Below are 21,225 nucleotides of genomic sequence, written 5' to 3'. Positions count from 1 at the left end.
AAATCCAACATCCATTCCTAATAAAAACTCTCAGCAAGCCAGGGCTAAAAGAGAACTTCCTCAAACCAATAAAGGGCATATTTAAATATTAAAGAAACGAAGACAAATTCATTTATTTTAACTTCTCTTGATCTTCAATCAATCTTCTCGTTATAAAATCTTTCCATGTGTTATGCAAATTTAGCAGCAAGAGACTATTTAGAATGTATCAAAAGCGTGAGGGTTAAGCGTGGACTCACAGGATAACCAATGACCTAAGTCCCCAAGCTCTTCCCTTACTTCTAAACTTAATATCGGAGACTGAGGTAAGTCTCAGTTTCCTCATCTCTGAAACAGAAATGGTGATAACTTATGTCTGACCTATCTCTCGAGAATGAGGTCATGTCTACAAAACGAGCTCCCAGGAGAAAAAGTGTTAGATAAGTAGTGAGATTTAGAGTTGTTGATCTTGTAAGATAGAAAATTATAATAGATTTTAAATTTTTGACTATGAGCATCCCAGATTTTAAAAACATATATTAAGTCAGACATCCAAGAGTTCACCATTGTGAGTTTTTCACTCAGTGTTGAGCAAGCCTGGACACATCAATCTCTCTAATGTATGAAAAGCACAACTCCTGACTTCCATTCCCAACAAATTAACAAAAGGGACAAAACTAAATATTTTTCTTTTTAAATCTCCCTGATGCCATTTTGGAGGCAAAAGCTGAACTATCATAACTATGTAACCGTACATCAACAGCAAAACTGTCTTCCCCACTTTCAAGGGTTGGTATTCCTATCTAGTCTTTTGAAGAAAACAAAGTTGTAAATTTTCTTACTTGGGAAAAATACATGAACATTTTTTTAAATGATTGGCCAAACTGTATTTTAGTAAAGCGTTAAATTATGTCAATAAACATGGGAATGAGGAGATATTTAAAATAAGATTAAAAAACAAGTAAAAATAATATGACTAGGAGAGACAAAAAAACAGTGAAATAAATAAAGACCTATATATATATGGCTTTTTTCACATTCCTCCAACTCATCACTCTCTTCTACCCTTTCTTTTCCTTCTTTTCTTCACTAAAGTAAGGACATGTTAGGAAGTAGCTTCTAGATTTGGGCAAGAAGGACAAGCTAAAACTATCCCGTTTCACCAAATAGATATTTATGATAGAATTAGTTCTACATAAATGGATAACAAATGAATATGTAAATGGATTTCTACATAAATGGATAACTATATGATGCAGAATAGTAGTACATATGTTAATATAAAGGAATGAGAATTTTTAAACACGTAAGAGTTTATCTATCTTAATGAGCATCATCCTTCAAAGTGCAGAAGATTATTCTAATTGACAGAGTGCCTCAAATCGGGTCTGAGGTGTTTTATTCTAATAAGCAATTGGGAGTCATTAAGGGAGGAATATAAAGCTGTGTTTAAATTAATAAATAATTTAATAAATAATAATTCTACACTATAAAAGCAAAATTAACCAAAAATTCAATTACATTAGATAATGGAGAAAAGAAAAGGAGAAGTCTCCCCTTCCCCTCAAAAAAAGCCAAAACTTTTAAGCCTGGAGAATTATGAAAATGTTAGTATCACTGAAAGGAATGGGGATTACACAGTAAGTTAGTTTAAGAAAATGAACCCTATTTGAGACATGTTACACATGATATTCCAGAGGAACCCTCAAATGGAATAGTCCAATTGACAATCAAAGCTAGAAACACATTAGAGATAGAGACCAAAAAAAGTCGCATCAACATAGAAATAATAGTTAAAGCCTTAAAAGCAGAAGATATCTGAAGTAAACGTAGAATAATGATGCAGAATAATAAAGGGAAGAAAGGCGTATTGGTGACTGATCTTTAGAGAATATCCTCTGTGTTACCAAAGAAGCACTATGGTACTTATCACACTGTGTTTTATTTTCAGAGGTACCTCTCACTATAACTTTTTTGTGGCAAGGTAGAGGTTCAATAAAGGTTTACTGGACAAAAGTTCAAACAATGAGGTACCACAGACAAAAGAAAACTTAAAAAGAACATAAACTTTTAGAGAGGTAGAAAAACAGGGAGATTATCTTGGTCATCATTTATTAATCCAGCATAAATAAAACACCCAGAAATATGAGCCTGTTTGTATAGGAACTGATCTGAAGTGGTCCAGATCCAGAGAAAAAGTACCTTGATACAACTCTGATAGAATAGATTGAAGAGTAAAGAAAACTGAAGCTGGATGGCTCTACAACAGTACAGTTCCCCTAAAGAGAGGGCAGACCTCTTTTTAGGCACTGAGAGAAATCAACTGAGCAATGAAGAGGATGACATAGCTAACAAACTGAATTCAGAGGCATATGAATTTTGTACAGATACATAATTCTTTAGCACTGGGAAATCTGATGGTTAATGAATCAGCCACCAGAGACTTCCTGATGAAGTTAATTACATAGTGTAAAGATTTGTGAATAGACCAATTCAAAGCAGTTTGCTAATAATGTTATAGGAATGCTAAATAAGTAACAAGAGTAATAAAGGCATAATTAATGGTACATAAGTCAGGGAGCTAAGGAATTCAAATCTTAGTCTTGGACAGCTTCCTTTGTGAGCTTCACTGAGTCATTTTTGTTACTAATTAGTAAGAATAAATAGCATTATTAAGTGGAAGTTAATATCATGAGCCCTAACAGCTAGAGAGAAGACAGGCTAAAGTCGGTTACTAAATGTGATTGACTATGAGCAAATGACTCAATTTTTATTGTGTATTTGATGTACACTACTTCCTCTTTGTACAAAAAGTTAGCCACCTCCACTTCATCACAAGGATATGAAAACAGACTAAATAAATATGCACAAAATTGCTTTGAGCTTTTAAAATAACAAATTAAAACTAAGTCAACATGACACAAACTGTCTAAAGTTTGTATTAGCATAATAAATAGGTGGTTATTCCATAAACTATACTCAATACCTTCTCCCTATTATTAACAATGATAATAAAACCATTTCTTTGTACTTACATGGCTTTTCACTTTTTTCAAAGCACTTTCACAAATATTAGACAAAGAAGCAGCACTATGTATGATCTAACCACTCATTGTGCAGTTTAGGTTTAAGTTGCAGGAAATATTCCTATCTCCTCCCTAGAGTTAATAACATATTCCCTTTTATTTTTATGAATTTTCATTTCTTTCAAAGCACCTTCACACATTTAACTGGAGCAATGGCATTAAGAATGCCTTTCCACTCTTTGCATCATCTCAGTGGCATAATCCAAAAAGGAAGAGAACTAAAGATGGATAAATAGACTAGATGATTTTGAGGCAGTCAACTCATGATTCTTAAAGTTGAATTCAGATTTTCTAAAAGTCTTAGGATTGCAGCAAACTCTCCAGGACAGTAAGCTGACTCTCTCTTTCTTCCAGGCATAGGCTTTGGGAGGCAGTATAATCAGATGATTAAGATATCTTAAATATGGCACTAAGGGGAGAAATCAAATCTATCATATTCACCACTGTAACCCCTCTGTGTCAAGCACAAAGCTCAGCACACAGTAAATGCTCAATAAATCATCATTTTGATTATTACTACAGGGAGAACATTCTACCCAAGCTCCCACAGTACATCTGTTATGGAGCTAAGAACAAAAATCTCAATTTTTTGTTTTATTACTTTTCCTCCACAATTACTGCTTTTAAATGTGTGCACACCAAGCAGAATCTAAACAAATTAGGACCACAGAGCAAAAAGCTGAGGTTTATTAGGAATCCAGTGTACAGACAGCTGGAAGGTAGATTCAGAGGGCCAAGACAATTTCAAAGGCTAAAGGGAATACACCTGATGACCCTTAAATTAACAAGCAAGCACTTTTAAATCCCCATGCTTAAACTAAAAATTACTTCAGATAAGAAGTTTCAAAAGGTAGAACTGTTTCCTACATGTTTATGTCTTTAGTCTTTCATATTGTGAGTTGCAAAAAAATAGTTTGTTCTTTTCTTTGATAAGACCAAGATAAAGGAAGGTACTTTGGTTTATGCAGTAATTGAGTTGCTGGAAATCTGGGTATAAATTAAAATTTTAAATTGATTGTATTTTAAAAAGCATTAAGAAACCCTGCTATTTGAAAAAGTCCAACGGTAATACATTTCACAAACATTTACTTTATAACATTATACCCTTCTAATGTAGCTTTTTGATTGTTTCTATATTTAATATATAGCATATTTTCTTAAAGCAGTGACAAACATAAGTCAAAAAAAACCCACCACAGTTAATTAACTGTACTCCAATATAAAATAAAAAGTTAAAAAAAAAACACCACAATCTATTTATATTCCAGGTTTAATTGGGGAAAGTTTCTTTTAAAAAAATTGTTTTGTAAAATTTGTAAATTAACCACTCATTAGGAAAAGACAGACCCATTAGATAATATTTACAAGTCACACAACCATAAAAGATAAAAATGAAAGCACAATGGTTCTCAAATCATTTTGGTCTCCTTAAAATAATGTATGTATGTCCTTTGGTTTTAGATTATTCTCAAATCAAAGGAAAGAAGAACTTCTAAAACTAAGGTCACTGAAAACTCCTAAACCTAAAACTCCTAAAACTCCTAAAACCTAAACCTTGGCATGTGGAAAACAGTATTAATACCAGCCCAAATCTTTTATAGTAAAAGCATTCTCCATATATTATTTCTTTTAGGTAGATGTGAACAAATACTTTACTAAAAATTGTATTTTACATCTGGGAAAATTCTGCCTGAGGTTGTATACAGACTTTTCAGAGAAGCTACAGTGACCTAGGTATCTTGTCTTAGGTCTATACAATTTTCCTGTATCTGTACAATTTTATAGATCATCTTTCAGCAGGATTTTCAGATAAATTACAGGATAAACTGCTGCATGGAACATGCAAATATACTAAAAAAGTATTCATTGTTTATGTGAAATTCAAAGTTAAGTGAGTGTCCAGTATTTTTATTTGCTAAATCTGACAACTCTATCTTTCAGTATATGTTAAATTTGTTTCAAAAATACCAAATTTATTGACAGGAAGAGATTTAATCTTGTGGAAGTTGGGTAATTCTTTACCTTTTAGGATCTTCTTGAGGACCAAACCGCCAAAAATGCTTCCTGCAGAAGCAACTGTAAGAAACAGAATACAAAGAAGTATCATAAATAAAGCAATTCAATGGATTTCATCTAAAGAATCATATGGGAGCCTGAAATCACTGTTTATAGATACAGAACATTAAAAGATGGTCACTACTAATGAAGTCAGTAAAAATGGAGGCACCAAAGAAGTATTATGAGGCTACAACTGTTCAGGGGCAGAATAACTTCTTAGAGATGAGAACCAAATAGCAACTCTTTTTACCTATATTAAACACCAGGGCTGCCTCTTTGAATATTACTATTCCTGATAAAAAAGGATCATAGGAAGACCACAGACTCTTGCTAGTAACCAGAGTATATCATGCCAATAACTCATATTCCAGTATGAGATTCAATTAAAATTTTTGGCCTTTCTTTTAACCAATTTACTCTTTAGTAAATTTACTCTTTACTAGACTATCAGGTAAGAATTATCTGTACCTAGAGTTCTAAATCTGAACATTCCGGCACTTAGAGCAATAATTCTTCAGGGAAAGACAGTAAGGGAGGAAGCAGGTACCTAAGAGGGGGGAAAAGATCAGAATCCCCTGGAGGCTTTTTTTCCCAAATAGAACATGACTTCCCCCAGAGTGATGCGACCCCACAGTTAAGAATCTAAGAATCACTGCCACAAGAACCAATGGAAATGTGTCTATCCCTCAAGAAATATGTATTCTTCAGGCAGGGAAAAAAGGTTAAGAACCACTGATCTAGGGTGGGAGGCAATACCATTCTCTAAATGTGTGCTGTCCAATATAGTAGCTACTAGCTACATGAGGCTATTTAAATCTAACTAAATTAAATCAAATGAGAAACTGTTCCTCAGTCACACTAGCCACATTTCAAGTGTTCAATAGCCAAGCGTGGCTAATGGCTACGGTACTGAACAGCATAAAGAACATTTCCATCATCACAAAAAGTTCTATCAGATAGCATTGTTCTAGATCTCCAGATTTTGAATGATTCTGGATAAATGATACATATTTCAAAAGGCCTGAGCCCAGGTAGCATAGAATATTTAACAAAAACAATCTTTTTTTTTTTTTTTAAACTTAGTGTTCCTCACACTGATACACTTATTCTGACCTAAAGGAGTGGGTGATTGTGATTGGGACACGGATGGAAGGTGGTAGCAGGCCGACACCAGTGATTAGCAAGGAGCTAGAATATCAACAAGAAACAAACCACAAACTGTATGTCTCACAGTGTGTCCATGATGTTTCTCAACTGCATATATCACACTGTTCCCTCTAACAACCTTTCTTAGTTTTAACAAGTATCATACCAACAATTGTTGAAAATGGGTCACTTTGGGTGAACATGTGCAGGGAGAGCAATCATTCTGCCTGCTCCACATCCAACCCCAAATTTTCAGCTATGCTCCTAATCTTTCTGTATTAAATAAAGTGCTACCCTTCAAATGCAAAGATGACAGAACACATATTTTTAAAGCCACAGCATTCCCCCAAATTCTCTTTACAGAAGATGATTTTTTAAAAAGCTACGAGGTCAAATATGTTTGGGAAATGCTGTATACTACAGCCCATTTTTAAAGATTCACAGTCCGTTCTTGCATATTAAAGGTTCTGAGAAGATCTAAAGTAACAAAACTCATTTGATTTTAACCAGCATTCCTCAAGTTTAGATGACTGCATAACTCCTTTCTCATAATTTATATAAACATCCTGTAGCACACATTTTGGGAAACACTGCAGTAATAATACTTGTTAAAGCCTTCAACAATTACTGATAGGAAAAACTACTGGGTTGGCAAAAAATTTCCTTCAGTTTTTAAGTAAAAATAAAAGACATTTTTCATTTTTACCAAGAACTTTATTGAACAACATATTCACAGTTTTGTTCCACTACCTTCTGCCACTTTTCAGGCAACTTCATAATTCCATCTTCCCAAAACTTTTTATCTTTTTGAGCAAAGAACTGGGCCAGGTGCCTTTCACAGTCTCCAGGGGAATTGAAATTTCCATTAAAAGAATTCCGTAAAGACCGAAATAAATGGAAATCTGAACGTGCAATGTCTGGTGAATACAATGGATGAATCAGAACTTCCCAGCCAAGCTGTACAGTTTTCACCTGGTCATCAAAGAAACATGCGGTCTTGCGTTATCCTGATGGAAGATTATGCATTTTCTGTTGACTAATTCCGGATGCTTTTCAGAGTGCTGCTTTCAGTTGGTCTAACTGGGAGCAGTACTTGTTGGAATTAATCGTTTGGTTTTCTGGAAAGAGCTTGTAATAGAGGACTCCCTTCCAATCCCACCATATACACAACATCACCTTCTTTGTATGAAGACCAGCCTTTGGTGTTGTTGATGGTGGTTCATTTCGCTTGCCCCACGATCTCTTCCATTCTACCTTATTGTACAGTACCCACTTTTCATCTCCTGTCACAATTTGTTTTAAAAATGGAACGTAACATTCGTTACGTTTAAGTAGAGAATCACATGCGGAAATACAGTCAAGAAGGTTTTTGTCGCTTAACTTATGTGGAACCCAAACATCAATGCAATTAACATAACCAAGCTGGTGCAAATGATTTCTGTTTTAATTTTATTTATTTTTGGCTGCGTTGGGTCTTCGTTGCTGGGTGCGGGCTTATTGCAGTGGTTTCTCTTGTTGCAGAGCATAGGCTCTTTGCACGCAGGCTTCAGTAGTTGCGGCACATGGGCCCTAGAGTGCGTGGGCTCAGTAGTTGCGGCTCGTGGGCTCTAGAATGCAGATTCAGTAGTTGTGTGTGGCACACAAGCTTAGTTGCTCAGTGGTATGTGGGATCTTCCCGGACCAGGGATCAAATCCATGTCCCCTGCATTGGCAGGCGGATTCTTAACCACTGCACCACCAGGGAAGTCCTGCAAATGACTTTCAACACTTGATTTGGATATTTTGAGTATGTCGGCTATCTCCCGTGTAGTATAATGTTGATTGTTCTCAATTAATGTCTCAATTTGATCCCTATCAACTTCAACAGGTCTACCCAACCGTGGAGCATCGTCCAGTGAAAAATCTCCAGCACGAAACTTTGCAAACAACTTTTGACACATTCAATCAGTCACAGCACCTTCTCTATACACTGCACAATTTTTTTTTTGCATTTCAGTTGTGTTTTTACCTTTCTTGAAATAATAAAGCATAATATGCTGAAAATGTTGCTTTTTTCTTTCATCTTCAATATTAAAATGGCTACACAAAAAGTCACCAATTTGGTAAGTTTTTTTCTAAATGCACGCTGATATGACAGCTGTCACAATACAATCTAACAAAATTGTTTTGAATGAAGTTAAAGACAACTAAACACTACTAGAGCCATCTTACAGAAAAAACCTTTTGGCCAACCTAATATATAGTCATCCCTCAGCTTCTCACAGATGGACCATTCCAGCAACAAAATTTTCTGGTTTGTTGTGAGTTGCATTTTGTGCCTCTAAAAGAGATTTTGAAGAACTAAGGCCCAGTACTTGTGAATATGACCTTACGTGGAAATAGGGTCTTCATAAATGTCATCAAGATGAAGTCATACTGGGTTAGAGTGGCCCTAAATCCAATTGGTGCCCTTATAAGAAGGCCATGTGAAGACACAAACACAAGGGAGGACATTACATGTAGACAGAGACAGAGATTGGAGCAATACATCCACAAGTCAAGAAACACCAAGGGCTTGCTGGCAACCACCAGAAGCTAGGAGAGAGATAAGGAATAGATTTCTCCCTCAGAGCCTCCAGAAGGAACCAACCCTGCTGAGATCTTGATTGTGGGTTTCTGGCCTTCATAACTGTGATAGAATAAATTTACTTTGTTTTAAGCCACCCAGTTTGTGATACTTTGTTACAGCAGCCCCAGGTTTAGTTCCCAGCCCTAGCCCAATGACACCAATCCACACTTTCAGGTAAAGATGACAGATTGAACATACACATCTACTTTTACTCCCTCCTGAAATCTCAATAAAATGGAAAAGGAGTATTTTTTAAAGGAATAAACCCACAAAGATAGAGAATAAGAGAGAAAGATGATTATAATAAAATTATAGAAACAGAAAAGCAGAAGGACTAGTGGGAAAGGATTTCGGACTCAAGACCTGAAAAATTGAATTATAAGCCAAAAAAGGGAAAGGTGAAGAAACAACACCAATTATACAACAAAATCCCCAAAGACTCAAAAATGGCAGTATTAGGAACCTCTGGAAGTAGTAGTGGGAGCCAAAATAAGGAGAGTCAGCTGAAAAAATGAATTTAAGAAGTAGTCAGATCTTTAGATTCCCTTCTCCACTCAGCCTTCTAAGGACTGGCCCTCCCTAACCTTGGTGAGGGGGTGGGGAGAGGTTATTCTTTGAAAAGATAGAAGCATGGGTCTCTGGGCTGGGAACTAAAGTTGTACTAAAAACAAACGGATTGAGTGAACATAAACATTGAAAGCTAAGATACAACCACCCCCCACTCCCCCCACCCCAATCCCTCAATCCTAGAATGCTGGCAATCTGGCTTTTTATCTACCTGGTGAAAGACTCTGAACATATGCATAGAAAAATCTAGAAGAATATATACTGAATGTTAATAATTATCTCAAGGGGTGAGATTACTGAAGAGTCTCATTTTCCATAATATATGTTTCTGTAATGTTATAATGTTTCATGACAAGCACGTATCGCCTTTCCTCCTGTCAAAAAAATAATAAAAATAATAAAGAGACAATAAGCAGAAGAGAAAGGTCCCTTACACTAGACGGGCTGAAGAGGTCCATTAGGCTCAAAATGTCTATGGAATTCAGTTTCTTGCCAAAAGCTATTGTGGCTCAAGTCCCTTTCTTTGAGTGAAATCAACCCTGCCACCTTGAGCACAGTTTACTGGATCAGAATCAATGCACAAGCTAAGAGAACCATATGCAGACCAATATCACCCTAGCCAGGTAACTAACCACCTCTCTCACGAATGGTGGGAACTCTGTCCAATCAGAGTGGAGTTCATGTGGAGTAACAGCAAACCAAACTATCATACCCCTCTTGAGGATGTTCACTGCTAGGTAAACAAAGAGAAGACAGGTCATTCCAGTTCAGGTGAGAAAATGTCTTGTAGAGCCTAAAGTACTATCCAGTCTCAACTGGGACTCAGGGTGACTCCTCTAAGGCTGATGGGACAACTTCATTCCAAAGTATTCTTCAATAAACCTACACACACACACACACAGCCAAAAAACAGTCAGACAAAAAAGTTATCACTTCACAAGTTCAAGAAAATTAATTGTGTCAGGGCCACTCAATGCATCAGCTTTCCAAGAGTACAGGCAAAAATGATGAAAGAGTAAGAGCCAAATGGAAGAGATATATATTTTCAAATTAACTGCAAGTTAGGATTATCAAAATACGCACCATTCATCATTTAATTTTTTTTTTTTTTGGCTCTTTTCCAACTACCAAAGGCTGGACATGAACGAAAGAGGATACAAAATTCAATGTAATATAATTTAGCTATGAAAAAGGAGGTTAAAACCAAGAGCAAGAGTTAGATTGTTTCTGAGCAATCTAAACTTAAACCAGTAAAATAAATAATCCTTTGATAAGTCATCCTACTCACCTTTCCTGTATGACAGATTTGTAAATCTATCACCAGATACTTATTTCATAATCACTTAAGTTTAATTATGGAACAACTCTGGAGTAATAACATAATAAAAGATTATGACTAATTGAAATTTTTAAATAAACTATAACATAAAGCATGACAAAACAAAGACAGAAATCAATATTTTTTCTTCCTCCACTTACTAGTTGTTACACAATGAAGAGTATTTGCCTGGTGCTTAGAATTTAATGCTTCTATGGAAATCACTAGCTCTCCTTCTAGCAATGCTCCCTTTGATATTCTTGCTGTTTCACACCTCCAGTGAATAATTAAATATTTCAGTATCTGAAAAGGGCACAATTCAAAGAAAACACAACCTTCTTTAAAAAATCATGGTAATAATAAACTTGTATGACACAGTTAAATTAATAATTCTCATTTCCAAAAACTAATATTCTTGCTTGCAAAATGTCAGATTTACAATTGTTAAGAACGGAGCATTGTGTCTAAACAGAAGAAACAGCTAGGTGAGTGACATAAAAAAGGAGACAGCGAAATTCAACACAATGTCCAAGACAGGAAATGGAGACAAAAAATTGTTTTATTCAAAGGATAAGTTCATCTGGAAATAATAATTTGAAAAAATTAAGTGGGAGTTTGTTTTTCCTGTTTTATTTTTTTCTTCTCCCTAAATAAAAGCCAACATGAAGATTATGAATAAGAATGGCATCTGCTTGTGAACCACCTTTACCTTTCATTAAATCAACACTTCTGAGGGTCAGAATACTAGTTGAGAGCATTGGCTCCAGAAGCAGATGCCTGGGTTTGAATCCCTGATGAGCCAAACACTAGCATGTGACCTTGCACAAATTACTTAACTTCTCTGTACCTCAGCTTCCTCATTTATAAAAATGAGGACAAATCTACCACATACAGCAGCTGCTGAACGTAAACAAAACAATATGTGCAAAATGTTTAACACAGTGCCTGGTATATAGTAAATGCTTAATAAATATTAGCTATTATTTCTAACAAATTCATCTGCACACAATATTTTAAGTTTAACAGGTCTCCACGATATCTTGGTAAAACATTCAATCTTGATGAGACCATTTTAAAATAAAATATATTGTATTTAATTTCCATTACTATTTATGAAAGTAGACTCTCACTTCCACACTGAGGTACCATAGCGAAAATTATTACACGCCCCCCCCCCTTTCTTTTTAAAGGCAGGGAGATCCCAGCACGAGAACTTGGGAACTAAGATCCCAATCTGTACCAGTTTGTAAGAAAGGTTTCCAGGCATTTCTACAGTCTAACACTTTCCTTCACACATCCTCTGACTTACTGTGCTCCCTCTGTTCAGATTTTCCCGCAGTTTCTTTATCCATAATGAGAGAGCAGTTGGGAAAAGAACATCAGCCTGTGAGTCAGAAGCTCTGGGTTCTATGGTAGGTTCTGTCATCTGTAAAATCTAAACCTCCAACTCTCTCTGATAACAAAGAAGGCAGGAAGCCTGGGAGAACTCGAGGTGCCTTCAGGTCAACTCCTTGTGGCCTCTGGTCCTATTTCACCTGTCTAGTAGTTACGTACTAGTAGTTAATCTGTCTAATACGAGGCCAGTAGTTAAGAATTCAATCATGTAAGGCTGTAAAAACGCTGTCATGAATAAACAAAGGTGGCAAGTCGGGGCCAGGTGTTCAGTCCCACCCCCCAGAGCATCTCTGGCGCGTGCTGTGGTCCGAGCTGGGTGAGTGAGGCCTCCGAACCTCAGCCTCTCATCAGGCAGCTGCTCTGGGACCTGACCCAGGAATCCCCTCCACACCTCGGTTGACCCGCGGGCCGGATACGGCTTTCCCTCGCTCCCACTTTGCACCGGATGGCCCCGACTTCCCCCCAGGTCGCCCACTCCTGCTTTCTGCTCGCCCTCCCCGGCACGGGCGGGTCCTCCTGGGCTGGCATCCGGGCTTGAACCTGGGCGTCCGCTGAGGTTTGGCAAACACTTGAGCTGCCTGAGCCTCGGTTTTCTCCGCTGTCAGGTGGGGGCGACACCAGCGCTCAGAGGACGGCCATGCCACCCACTGACCAAATTCTCCTCACTGAGCACCCCGCGGGCTTTACTGCCCAGATGCTCCCACGCCCCACTTCTCCTCTGCTCCTCACAACCCCGCGAGGGACACGCTGACTTTCACCGAATCCTATCATTCCCGAACCTTCCTTCTCCCCCTCAGGCAAAGCCAGACCCCTCTGCCCAAACTTCGCGGCCTCCTCACAAGGCCCGTCTCCTCAGAGTGTCCTCCTCCGCTTTCACTCCCTTCCCGGCATCACCTCGCAGACAGCCACGGCCGTCCCCTCCATTCCGCGCGGCGAGCAGTAGCGACGCCCAATCGCTGGGCGCCCGCCAGGGATTCGACCTCCGCCCGCGCCCACGCCCACGCCCACGCCTGGCCGCGCGACGCCGTCCCTTCCCGCCTGCGCGCGCGAGCGAGCCCCGCCCACCGGTTCGCCGCGCCTGCGCACTCAGCGCCGCTCCGCCCCGCCCTTCTCCCCTGCGGCGAGCAGCGAGGACCTGCTAGGAGTGGTGCGGAGGGTTCCCGCGGTAGCGGAGGTTCGTGGGTCGGCCGCTGGGCAGGCTGCGGGGTTGGGGAGAGCGCGCGGGTGGCAACCGAGGCTGCAGGCGAGCAAGAATGAGGACAGGCCACCACTCCTCCCTTCCTCCCAAAAGAACTTTTCCACGGTCCCAGCGCGAGGTGCAGCCCTCAGCTCTTTGCCTCCGCCGGGAGAAGGGCTGCCGGTGCCGGAAGCGAGATCCCCAAACCGGTGCTTGACCTCCAAACAGTCTCACCTCCAGGGGGGACTGCCCCAAGTGCCCCAGGCCAACCTCTGGTTTCCCACCCTTGGCAAGTTAAAAAAGAGTTAAATTTGAATTTCAGATTTTAAATAATAATAATTAAAAGAAAACAGTTTTTTAGTTATATGTGTATCACATGCAATATTTGGGACATATGTATACTAAAAAAAAATTCGTTCTTCTGAAATTCAAGACTGGGCGTCTTGCATTTTATCTGGCAACCTGTCCCAAGCAGATCCCCAGCTTAATCCCAGGGTGCCCAGCCAGCCCCTAGGCAGGATCTGGAAGGGCACAAGCCCCCCAAGGTTGTGCACTAAATATGCCAACGACAGGACCTGGATTTCTTAGGCTCCAGCTGACAGAAGCTCCGGGGATTTCCAAGAGCATTCCCAACTGATCGGGAAGGTAGTCCTCCAGAATGCAGCTGCTGAACTCAGGGCTTTTCATGGACGAGCATGGTAAGAGGGGCTTGAGCCCAAACTGATGATTTGGCAGTTGGTACCTCAGGCATCCAAAAGAAAACTGGTGAGAGAGAGTCCTGCCTGGCCTGCCTGGCAGAGCGTTGCCCAAGGAGAAGGGTGGTGCAGGGTTTTGGCTGCTTTCCTTCAAGGAAAATTCTTCCACCCCAGCTCCAGAAAGCCAGGACTGGGCAGAACAGGCAGGGGAGCTGGCAGAGTGCCTGTCCAGTACATAACCTTGGTGCTACTCCAGAGGACATGACTATTGAGACCTGAATCACAGAGCCTTGTCCATCTTTGCTCAGCACTCTTGACCACCCTCCCCATCTCTGTTGCTCAATAGGTAGATCTATTGCAGAAAGGTGGCTTTTATTTATGGAAAATTCATCATAAAACCATCTCGGACTTGATATGAGAACTGACTTTTGGGGAATCGTTGGAGCCTTCCTCTCCCTTTCATTCTCTTCTCTCTCGGGTGTCCCCTTTAGGAAGGGGAGTTGCCAAGGGGAAGGGAGCTAAGATTGAATGACTACCTGTTGTAGGATACCACTGGCTCTTTACATCAATTTTTTTTACCCTCACAAGTATCTTGTGAGATAATTGTTATCTTCACTATCTGATGGGTGAGAAACCAAGATGCTGAAGATGGCTCTTTAAAATATTTCCCATGGAGAGTGTTGGCTCAGCAGAAAATGCCCCACCTTGAGAATGACACTGGGAAGGAAGGGTGGAGGAACAGCTGCCAATGTAGAAGTACTTCAAGTGAGTTGGTCGTCCTGCTTCCAGCTCTTGGCCTTGGAGTGAGCATCAGGGATGAACATGCAATGGAATACCCAATACCATCCTAGATGCAGGGGAGGCCTAACAGAGGTGGCCAGGGACACAGCCAGATGTAGGCAGAAGTGAGGAAGGGAGCCTGTGATCCGAGGGCCTGCCATCAGGATTGCCACCACATAAGCCATTGTAGTCAGCACAGTTTGATGCAGGCTTGCCATGTGGTGGGCACTTACTCTTTGCTAAGTGGTCTTCACCTTTCCTTTATCTTAAGTAATCCTCCCAATCTTGTTAAGGGAAGTGTTATTATCATTGTTTTATTAATGATCAGAATGAGCTTCCAAGAAGAGGTTGTATGACACTGAGTTTGTAAATGGCAGAGCCAGAATCTCAAATAAAAATCTCTTAACCACTCATTCCTTCTCCCACGTGGATATGACTGCCTAACTGCTTGTCTCAGAGTTCTGTAGTACAGGGACATTAACATTACCATGAGAAGCCAACCCCTCCGTGCAAAAGCTAAGACGGTGAACTCAGGTACCCTCATCTCCCTACAAACTAACGCTTGAATGAGCCACAGTTCCCACCCTTCTTTCGCCCATTGGTGTGTGCCCCCATCCTGTTTGAGGTCTAGTAATTAACATACTATTGGACTGACTCCACATTATTAAAACTGTTTTTACTTAGACCCCATCCTCAGAGCAGTGGAGTGTTAGAGCCAGAAGGGATTGTAGTAGAGGTTATCAGGGATCCCCAATAGATGAAAAAATTTGAGGCCCAAAGAAACGAAATGACCTGTGTGAGGTTAAGGTCACCTTAGTCAACCAGGTCAACCGAGGAGCCTTTGGATGCTGCTTTGGACATCTTCAGCCCTGGAGTTCAGGGTCATATTACCAGTGTTTTCAGAGGGCCAGTTCTCCCCTGTCCTTAGACTTAGTGGCATATTGACTCTGCATTCCTCCACCTACCTCAGGATTTGGATTACTGTTGCATGTCCACTTTGGGACATGCTGTTTATTCTGAGAAGAAATGCCCTGTCTGGGCAAAAGAGCCCCGGATTGATTCTGACCCAAACCCAAGGGTTTGAGCGGAGCCAGAACATCCTAGGGAATGCTACCAGGTGAACAGTGACATTTTAGGAACTGTTGCGCTGTCTTTCCCTTTTGAATGTGCCCTCTCTGTGTATATCATTCCTGGATACTTCTTAGGAGCTACCTTGTTCTCAGGCTCCCCTACAGCATTCAAAGTCCCCGAAGAGATGACCCTAGGCACTTACGTGGAAAATATCCCTGAGGTCCCCCTTATCAGGCTGTTGCAAAATTAAGTCCACTTGAGTAGTTTCTTTCCCCCTGGGAATCTGTTGAGAGCCTGCTTCTCATATAGGCAATAGGAAAGGGTTAACTGCCTCTCTCGGGTCCTGAGCCAAGGCTGTGCCCCACCAGTTCCCATAACCGGGTTTCCTGAAATGGAGCAGGTCCCAGGTGCCTCTCCACTAATCACATCCCTGGAAATGGGGCCAGGAAGCTCAGATTAGCTCATCCCTTCACCTTCTTGAGGCCTTCTCCACCTGGAGCACAGAATCTGGGGCAGCTTCATGACTCACCTCCCTCTGCTTCCCTATCAGGGGTCAGAAAGGGATATTCTCGCAGAAGAATATTAGATTATGGGGGGCACTAGAGGCTATAGTGGTGCTGACTTTTGTACCAATTCTTGCACTACAGCAAAGGAAAGATTCTCCCCCCAAGACGATATCACTGTTTGTATAACTAGAGTATTTCTTCTTCACCCCCGTTCCCTATGTTTTCTTCCTCTCCTTCTTAGAATGACTGACTATGATACTGGGTAGCTTCCTGTTTTTCCTGGCTGATAATCAGCCTTTGCACAGAATCTCTGATTTCTCATCTACTAGTAGCAGGTTCTGGGGCCAGCCCAGGATAGCATTCCTTTCCTGTTAGTGTCTGGTTTCTCCTCTTTCTAGATAACCCATAAAATGTATATCACAAAGTGGTTCTGCTCTCCGTAATTGGCTTTTTACTTTCTCTCTAGGCAGAGCTGGCTTTGTCCTGCCAGCTGGTGTCCACCGGAAGGGAAGTATTCTTTGTAGCATAGAAGACTCAGGAATGGAAACAGCAGTGTGATCTGGTCACATATGGCCAAGTAAACCAATTGATTCAAAGGCCAGATGATCAACTTTACTTGAAAGACAAGTAGGCTAACTGGGACAAAGAATCTTCTTCTAGGTGCTCCATTAAAGAGGACACTGGATCCACATGTTCAGTCTTGGTTCACTTGTTGTATGATTACAGTACTCTGCAGTATTTTTCCAAGAATGCTGGTGTACGAAGTCTTTAAAGCTAGTAGTATGGAAACTTGGTTGAGCTTATCTTTCACTGGTCTCCAAAGTTGACTTGATTTTCACCCATTCTAGCTTTAAGGCCGCTTCTATCTTCTGTTTCCCCAACTTTCATTCTCACCAGCTGAGAAAAGGCTGTGGGATCAAAAGTCTAAAAGAGTCAGGATGTCTTCATTCTTTTCCCATTTTACTAGTCACTTTAGGTGTTATGTTCTAGTTTTCCACAACTAAAATAGGAAAATTCTCCCAGGAATATGGTTAAAATAACATCTGTGAAACAATTGGAGAGTTTTAGAATCTTTAAATTAGAAGAAATCTTAGAATTCATTTAATCTAGTACTTCCCAACCAGAGGAGCAATATTTTTTCCAATTCATTTCCTTTATCTCCACCCTTCCTCCTGAATAGCCTCTCTCTACCTCCTTCTTCAACCTATTGCTGGTAACCAAGGCAGAGAATTGATCTAGTTTGCATATTTTGTGTATTTAGGATTGGGAAATACCTCCCTGATTTCATGCAAGAGTCATTCCAACTGTCCTGACAAGTTGATACCTAGCTTTTACTTGAATTGTTGAATTTACTTGAATTGATGAATTTACTTGAATTGTTGGGAAAGATGCCACCTCAGAGGCAATCCATTCCAGTTTTGGACAGCAGTGGTTTGGTAGAGTTTTCCATTATATTGAACTGAAATCTCCCCTGCTGTATCTTCCACCCATTGGTCCCAGCTCTGCCCTTTGAAACCACAGAGAATTCATCTAATCCTTTTATAAAGGGTAGAGGGGAATACCCAGAATTCTTATTGTTAACTTGTCACAGTGGTTCAGAACTGGCCTGAATGATTGTATTACAGATGTCCTTTGCTTTATACACTAGCTATGTTCCTGAAACGTGTAAACCCAGTTTTGTGTGAATCAAATCATTTTAAACATACTGGGAAACTGTCTGAAAGGAACGCTGTTATCAGTTCTTTCATTAACTAAAAATTGCTTTTGTAATGCAAATAACCACCCCATCCCCGCATTTAACCTTTTTTGCAAGTCTAGATCTTCATACTTGATGTTTTACTTGAGGGGAGATTTGCCTACATACAAAACAAGTAAAATAATGATAATAGCAATAGCTAACATTTGAGCCCTTATCTGGCACCAGGTGTCACGCACCTGACATGCATTATTTAATTTCTCACCACAACTTCCCTTAGAATGATCCTCTATTTCCACTGTTGTGGAGAGGCCACAACAGTGAGAGGCCCACGTACCGCCAAAAAGAAAAAACAAAAAAAAAGAAAGTGATGGCCCAGAATTTCAACAAGGTCACAAGACTCTAGAACCTTGTGTCTTTACCACCGGGAAGTTTCAAATGCCAATAATAGTTGAAATGACTAACTCCTAGCTATGTGCCACAGCACAAGTAAATCAGGCTACGATACAGAAAACTGACCTGAGATTTCTATAGCTTCAAAGATGGACACAGAATCTACTCTTTTTGGGTTCTGGCACTGTAAGTTTCCCAGCACAACTCACATTTTCCAGTGCAATTTGATCAAGGAACCCCAAAGACATCCCTTCAGTTATTAGCACTAAGCAGATACTGCCAAATTTTATTTCAGATATATGGGTATCATCAGACACTTTTTCATGGGAGTTTGTGTACTCCCAGGGCTTTGTGGCATAAGCTTCTTAGAAGAAAAAAGTAGTTCATTATTGCCAGGTAAAAGCAAAAGTATTGAGAATCATGGTTGAGCCCAGCCTGTTCCTAGGTGAGTTGGAATCATTCAAATGTGTGGGGTTTTTTTTTTGTTTTTTGTTAGGTTTTTTTGTGGTACGCGGGCCTTTCACTGTTGTGGCCTCTCCCGTTGTGGAGCACAGGCTCCAGACGTGCAGGCTCAGCGGCCATGGCTCACAGGTCCAGCCACTCCGCGGCATGTGGGATCCTCCCAGACCGGGGCACGAACCCGTGTCCCCTGCATCAGCAGGCGGACTCTAAACCACTGCACCACCAGGGAATACCTCAAATGTGTTTTTAGGTCCAGTTTTTAATGGTGCTTAGGTTTGCAAGTTACAAATAGTTTGGGAGGGATGGTCCGTCAATAAGTACTGTTTTAAATCCACACTGGACAAACATAAATGGTTGTAATACTTCTATGTTCTCAAATCAGTTCCAGTTTCTCCAATTTAGTCAACAACAGCATGCACTCACAACATTGCTCAGCTCAGAACACATCCCGTGAGGCTCCTAGAACCCCAGGCTTTTCCACACTATAGAAGGGAGCTCCAGGTAGGGCTCTTCCGTCCTCCACACCCCTCCTCCGCAGACCACCGTCAGAACTCCCCATTTGACTTGAGACTTTATCTTGGCTCATCCTCAGACTTTTGCTTTCAAATACATGATCATTCTTTGCAAATCATGTCTGAATTGGTGTTACACAGACCTCCTGGTCCACAGTCATCTTGGGAAATCAGGTCAGTCCTTGTAAGCCCTGGAGCTCCCATCGCAAGCCCACCTTTCTGGCCTTTACTTGTACAGCACGCTTGTTTACAACCTCAGGTCATAGACTTAGGGGAGGAAATATGTAATTTTCTTTCTTTCTCGACCTAGCTCTTCAGCCCCCATTTCTACTAATGGCAGAAAAATAGTAAACCACGCTGATTCCAGACAATTCAATCATCTCAAGTTTTAAAGTCAGTCTCTTAGGATTCTCCTCCCAATCCCCTTCTCACAATGTTCTACTTTGTGGTTTAGGTATTATTCTGATGCCAGGGAACAGGCTTTACGGTCAAGTGCTCTCTTGCCTAACTGATAAACTCTAGCCTTCACTTGGTCTTGGCCATTGGGCACTGCACCTGCTGCAGAGATGATGTTCTCTGGTGAGTGGAAGCTGTGGTCTTGGTATAGACAAAGAGCAGTGATTGCTTCGTGGGGAGCTCAGTGGTGGCTCCCACTTCAGCTCTTCCTGGTATATCTGAGCCTCTATCGGGTCCCTGGCTTGGGCCACATACCCCCTCAGCCTCTACTGTGGGGTGCTCACCCCCTACCCTGCAGCAGTCCCTGCAGGCACCCAGTTCTCAGCTCACTCTCACTCTCCTCTCAGGGGCTGGGCACCAAGGAATTTTTCCGATTTCCTCCAAAGGTCGACAAGCCAAGGAGACTTGGGCTTAGGGGGTGAGAAGCCTGGGAGTGGTGAGGAGATGGAATACATCTCAGACCTACTTTGCCTACACAGGTGACGACGCTACTTCTATTCTGTGGCAGTTGCCCTTGTGGACACAGGGTACTTTGAAAGGCTGTGTCTCCTCAGAGTTCCAGGAATGAAGTGGAGCATGAACCCCCTCTGTCTACTATTGTTTGGTGGGGGGGAACAGAAAACAAAACCCCACTGTTGCACCTAGTTGTTCTTGTACAACAAGAACAACTCTCTTGTTCTCCTTTCCCAATCTTTTTCAGTTTTGCTCCAAGCTCAAAAAGGATTATATTTTCTCTGTGAAGGGGAAACTCACATGTTCTTTCCAATTCGACAGTTGATGGCATAAACTGAACTTTAGGTTCATCAGGTTCTGGCTCTTGAGATGTCTCTTGGATTAAAAAAAAAAATCCCTCTCAAGAACCTGGCTCTTACAATTAAAAAGACTGAAGCTTTCAAGAACATCTTCTCTGCAATAGATTTTAAAAGGTCTAGTTAAGAGTTCAAAAACCAAGACTTTGATCTTCTGTATCATTTCTATGCGGAGGGCAGTACATCTAGAAAGCTCTTGCCGCTGCTTAAGTGATGGGGGATAGATTAGGGGTAAAAGAAATGGAAAACACATTGTTTGGTATGAAAACATCCAGTTGCTTCTGTTTACAACAAGGAATCACCTTCTCCCCCAAGGTCTTTTCCGTTTTTCACTGATTTGTTGCACAGGTATCTACATGTCTGCTCTGCAGAGGATACAGCTGTGATAGGGATATTCTCTCTTCCCTCATGGAGCTCATCCTCTAAGAGGAAACACGACCAGTGGGCAGTAACGGTGCAGTACAGAGTGATACCAGAAGGCCCCTGCCCCAGACTTGGAGCCCAGGGAAGG

The 21,225-nt window shown here is 40.8% G+C and overlaps 1 protein-coding gene across 11 annotated transcripts in view; it reads right to left on the bottom strand.

The window, feature by feature from the left end:
• The window catches only part of TOP6BL (TOP6B like initiator of meiotic double strand breaks), a 92,090-nt gene extending 78,915 nt beyond the window's left edge, over nucleotides 1-13,175 (bottom strand). For 9 of the 11 annotated variants that reach the window (XM_060019343.1, XM_060019350.1, XM_060019351.1 and 6 more), the window contains exons 1-3: nucleotides 13,052-13,175; nucleotides 10,924-11,065; nucleotides 5,088-5,141 (exon numbers count right to left, since the gene is read on the bottom strand). In XM_060019343.1, coding sequence (XP_059875326.1) covers nucleotides 5,088-5,141; nucleotides 10,924-11,065; nucleotides 13,052-13,081 — 226 coding nt within the window. In that variant the 5' untranslated portion in view covers nucleotides 13,082-13,175. Of the gene's footprint in view, nucleotides 1-5,087; nucleotides 5,142-10,923; nucleotides 11,066-13,051 lie in introns of those variants that run through there. The other 2 variants (XM_060019347.1, XM_060019348.1) reach the window with 2 other exon arrangements.
• Nucleotides 13,176-21,225: the final 8,050 nt, after the last annotated feature.

The sequence above is a fragment of the Delphinus delphis genome, chromosome 8 (assembly GCF_949987515.2).
Source record: "Delphinus delphis chromosome 8, mDelDel1.2, whole genome shotgun sequence".
NCBI classification, from domain to species: Eukaryota; Metazoa; Chordata; class Mammalia; order Artiodactyla; family Delphinidae; genus Delphinus; species Delphinus delphis.
This window is presented reverse-complemented; position numbering and strand designations above follow the sequence as displayed.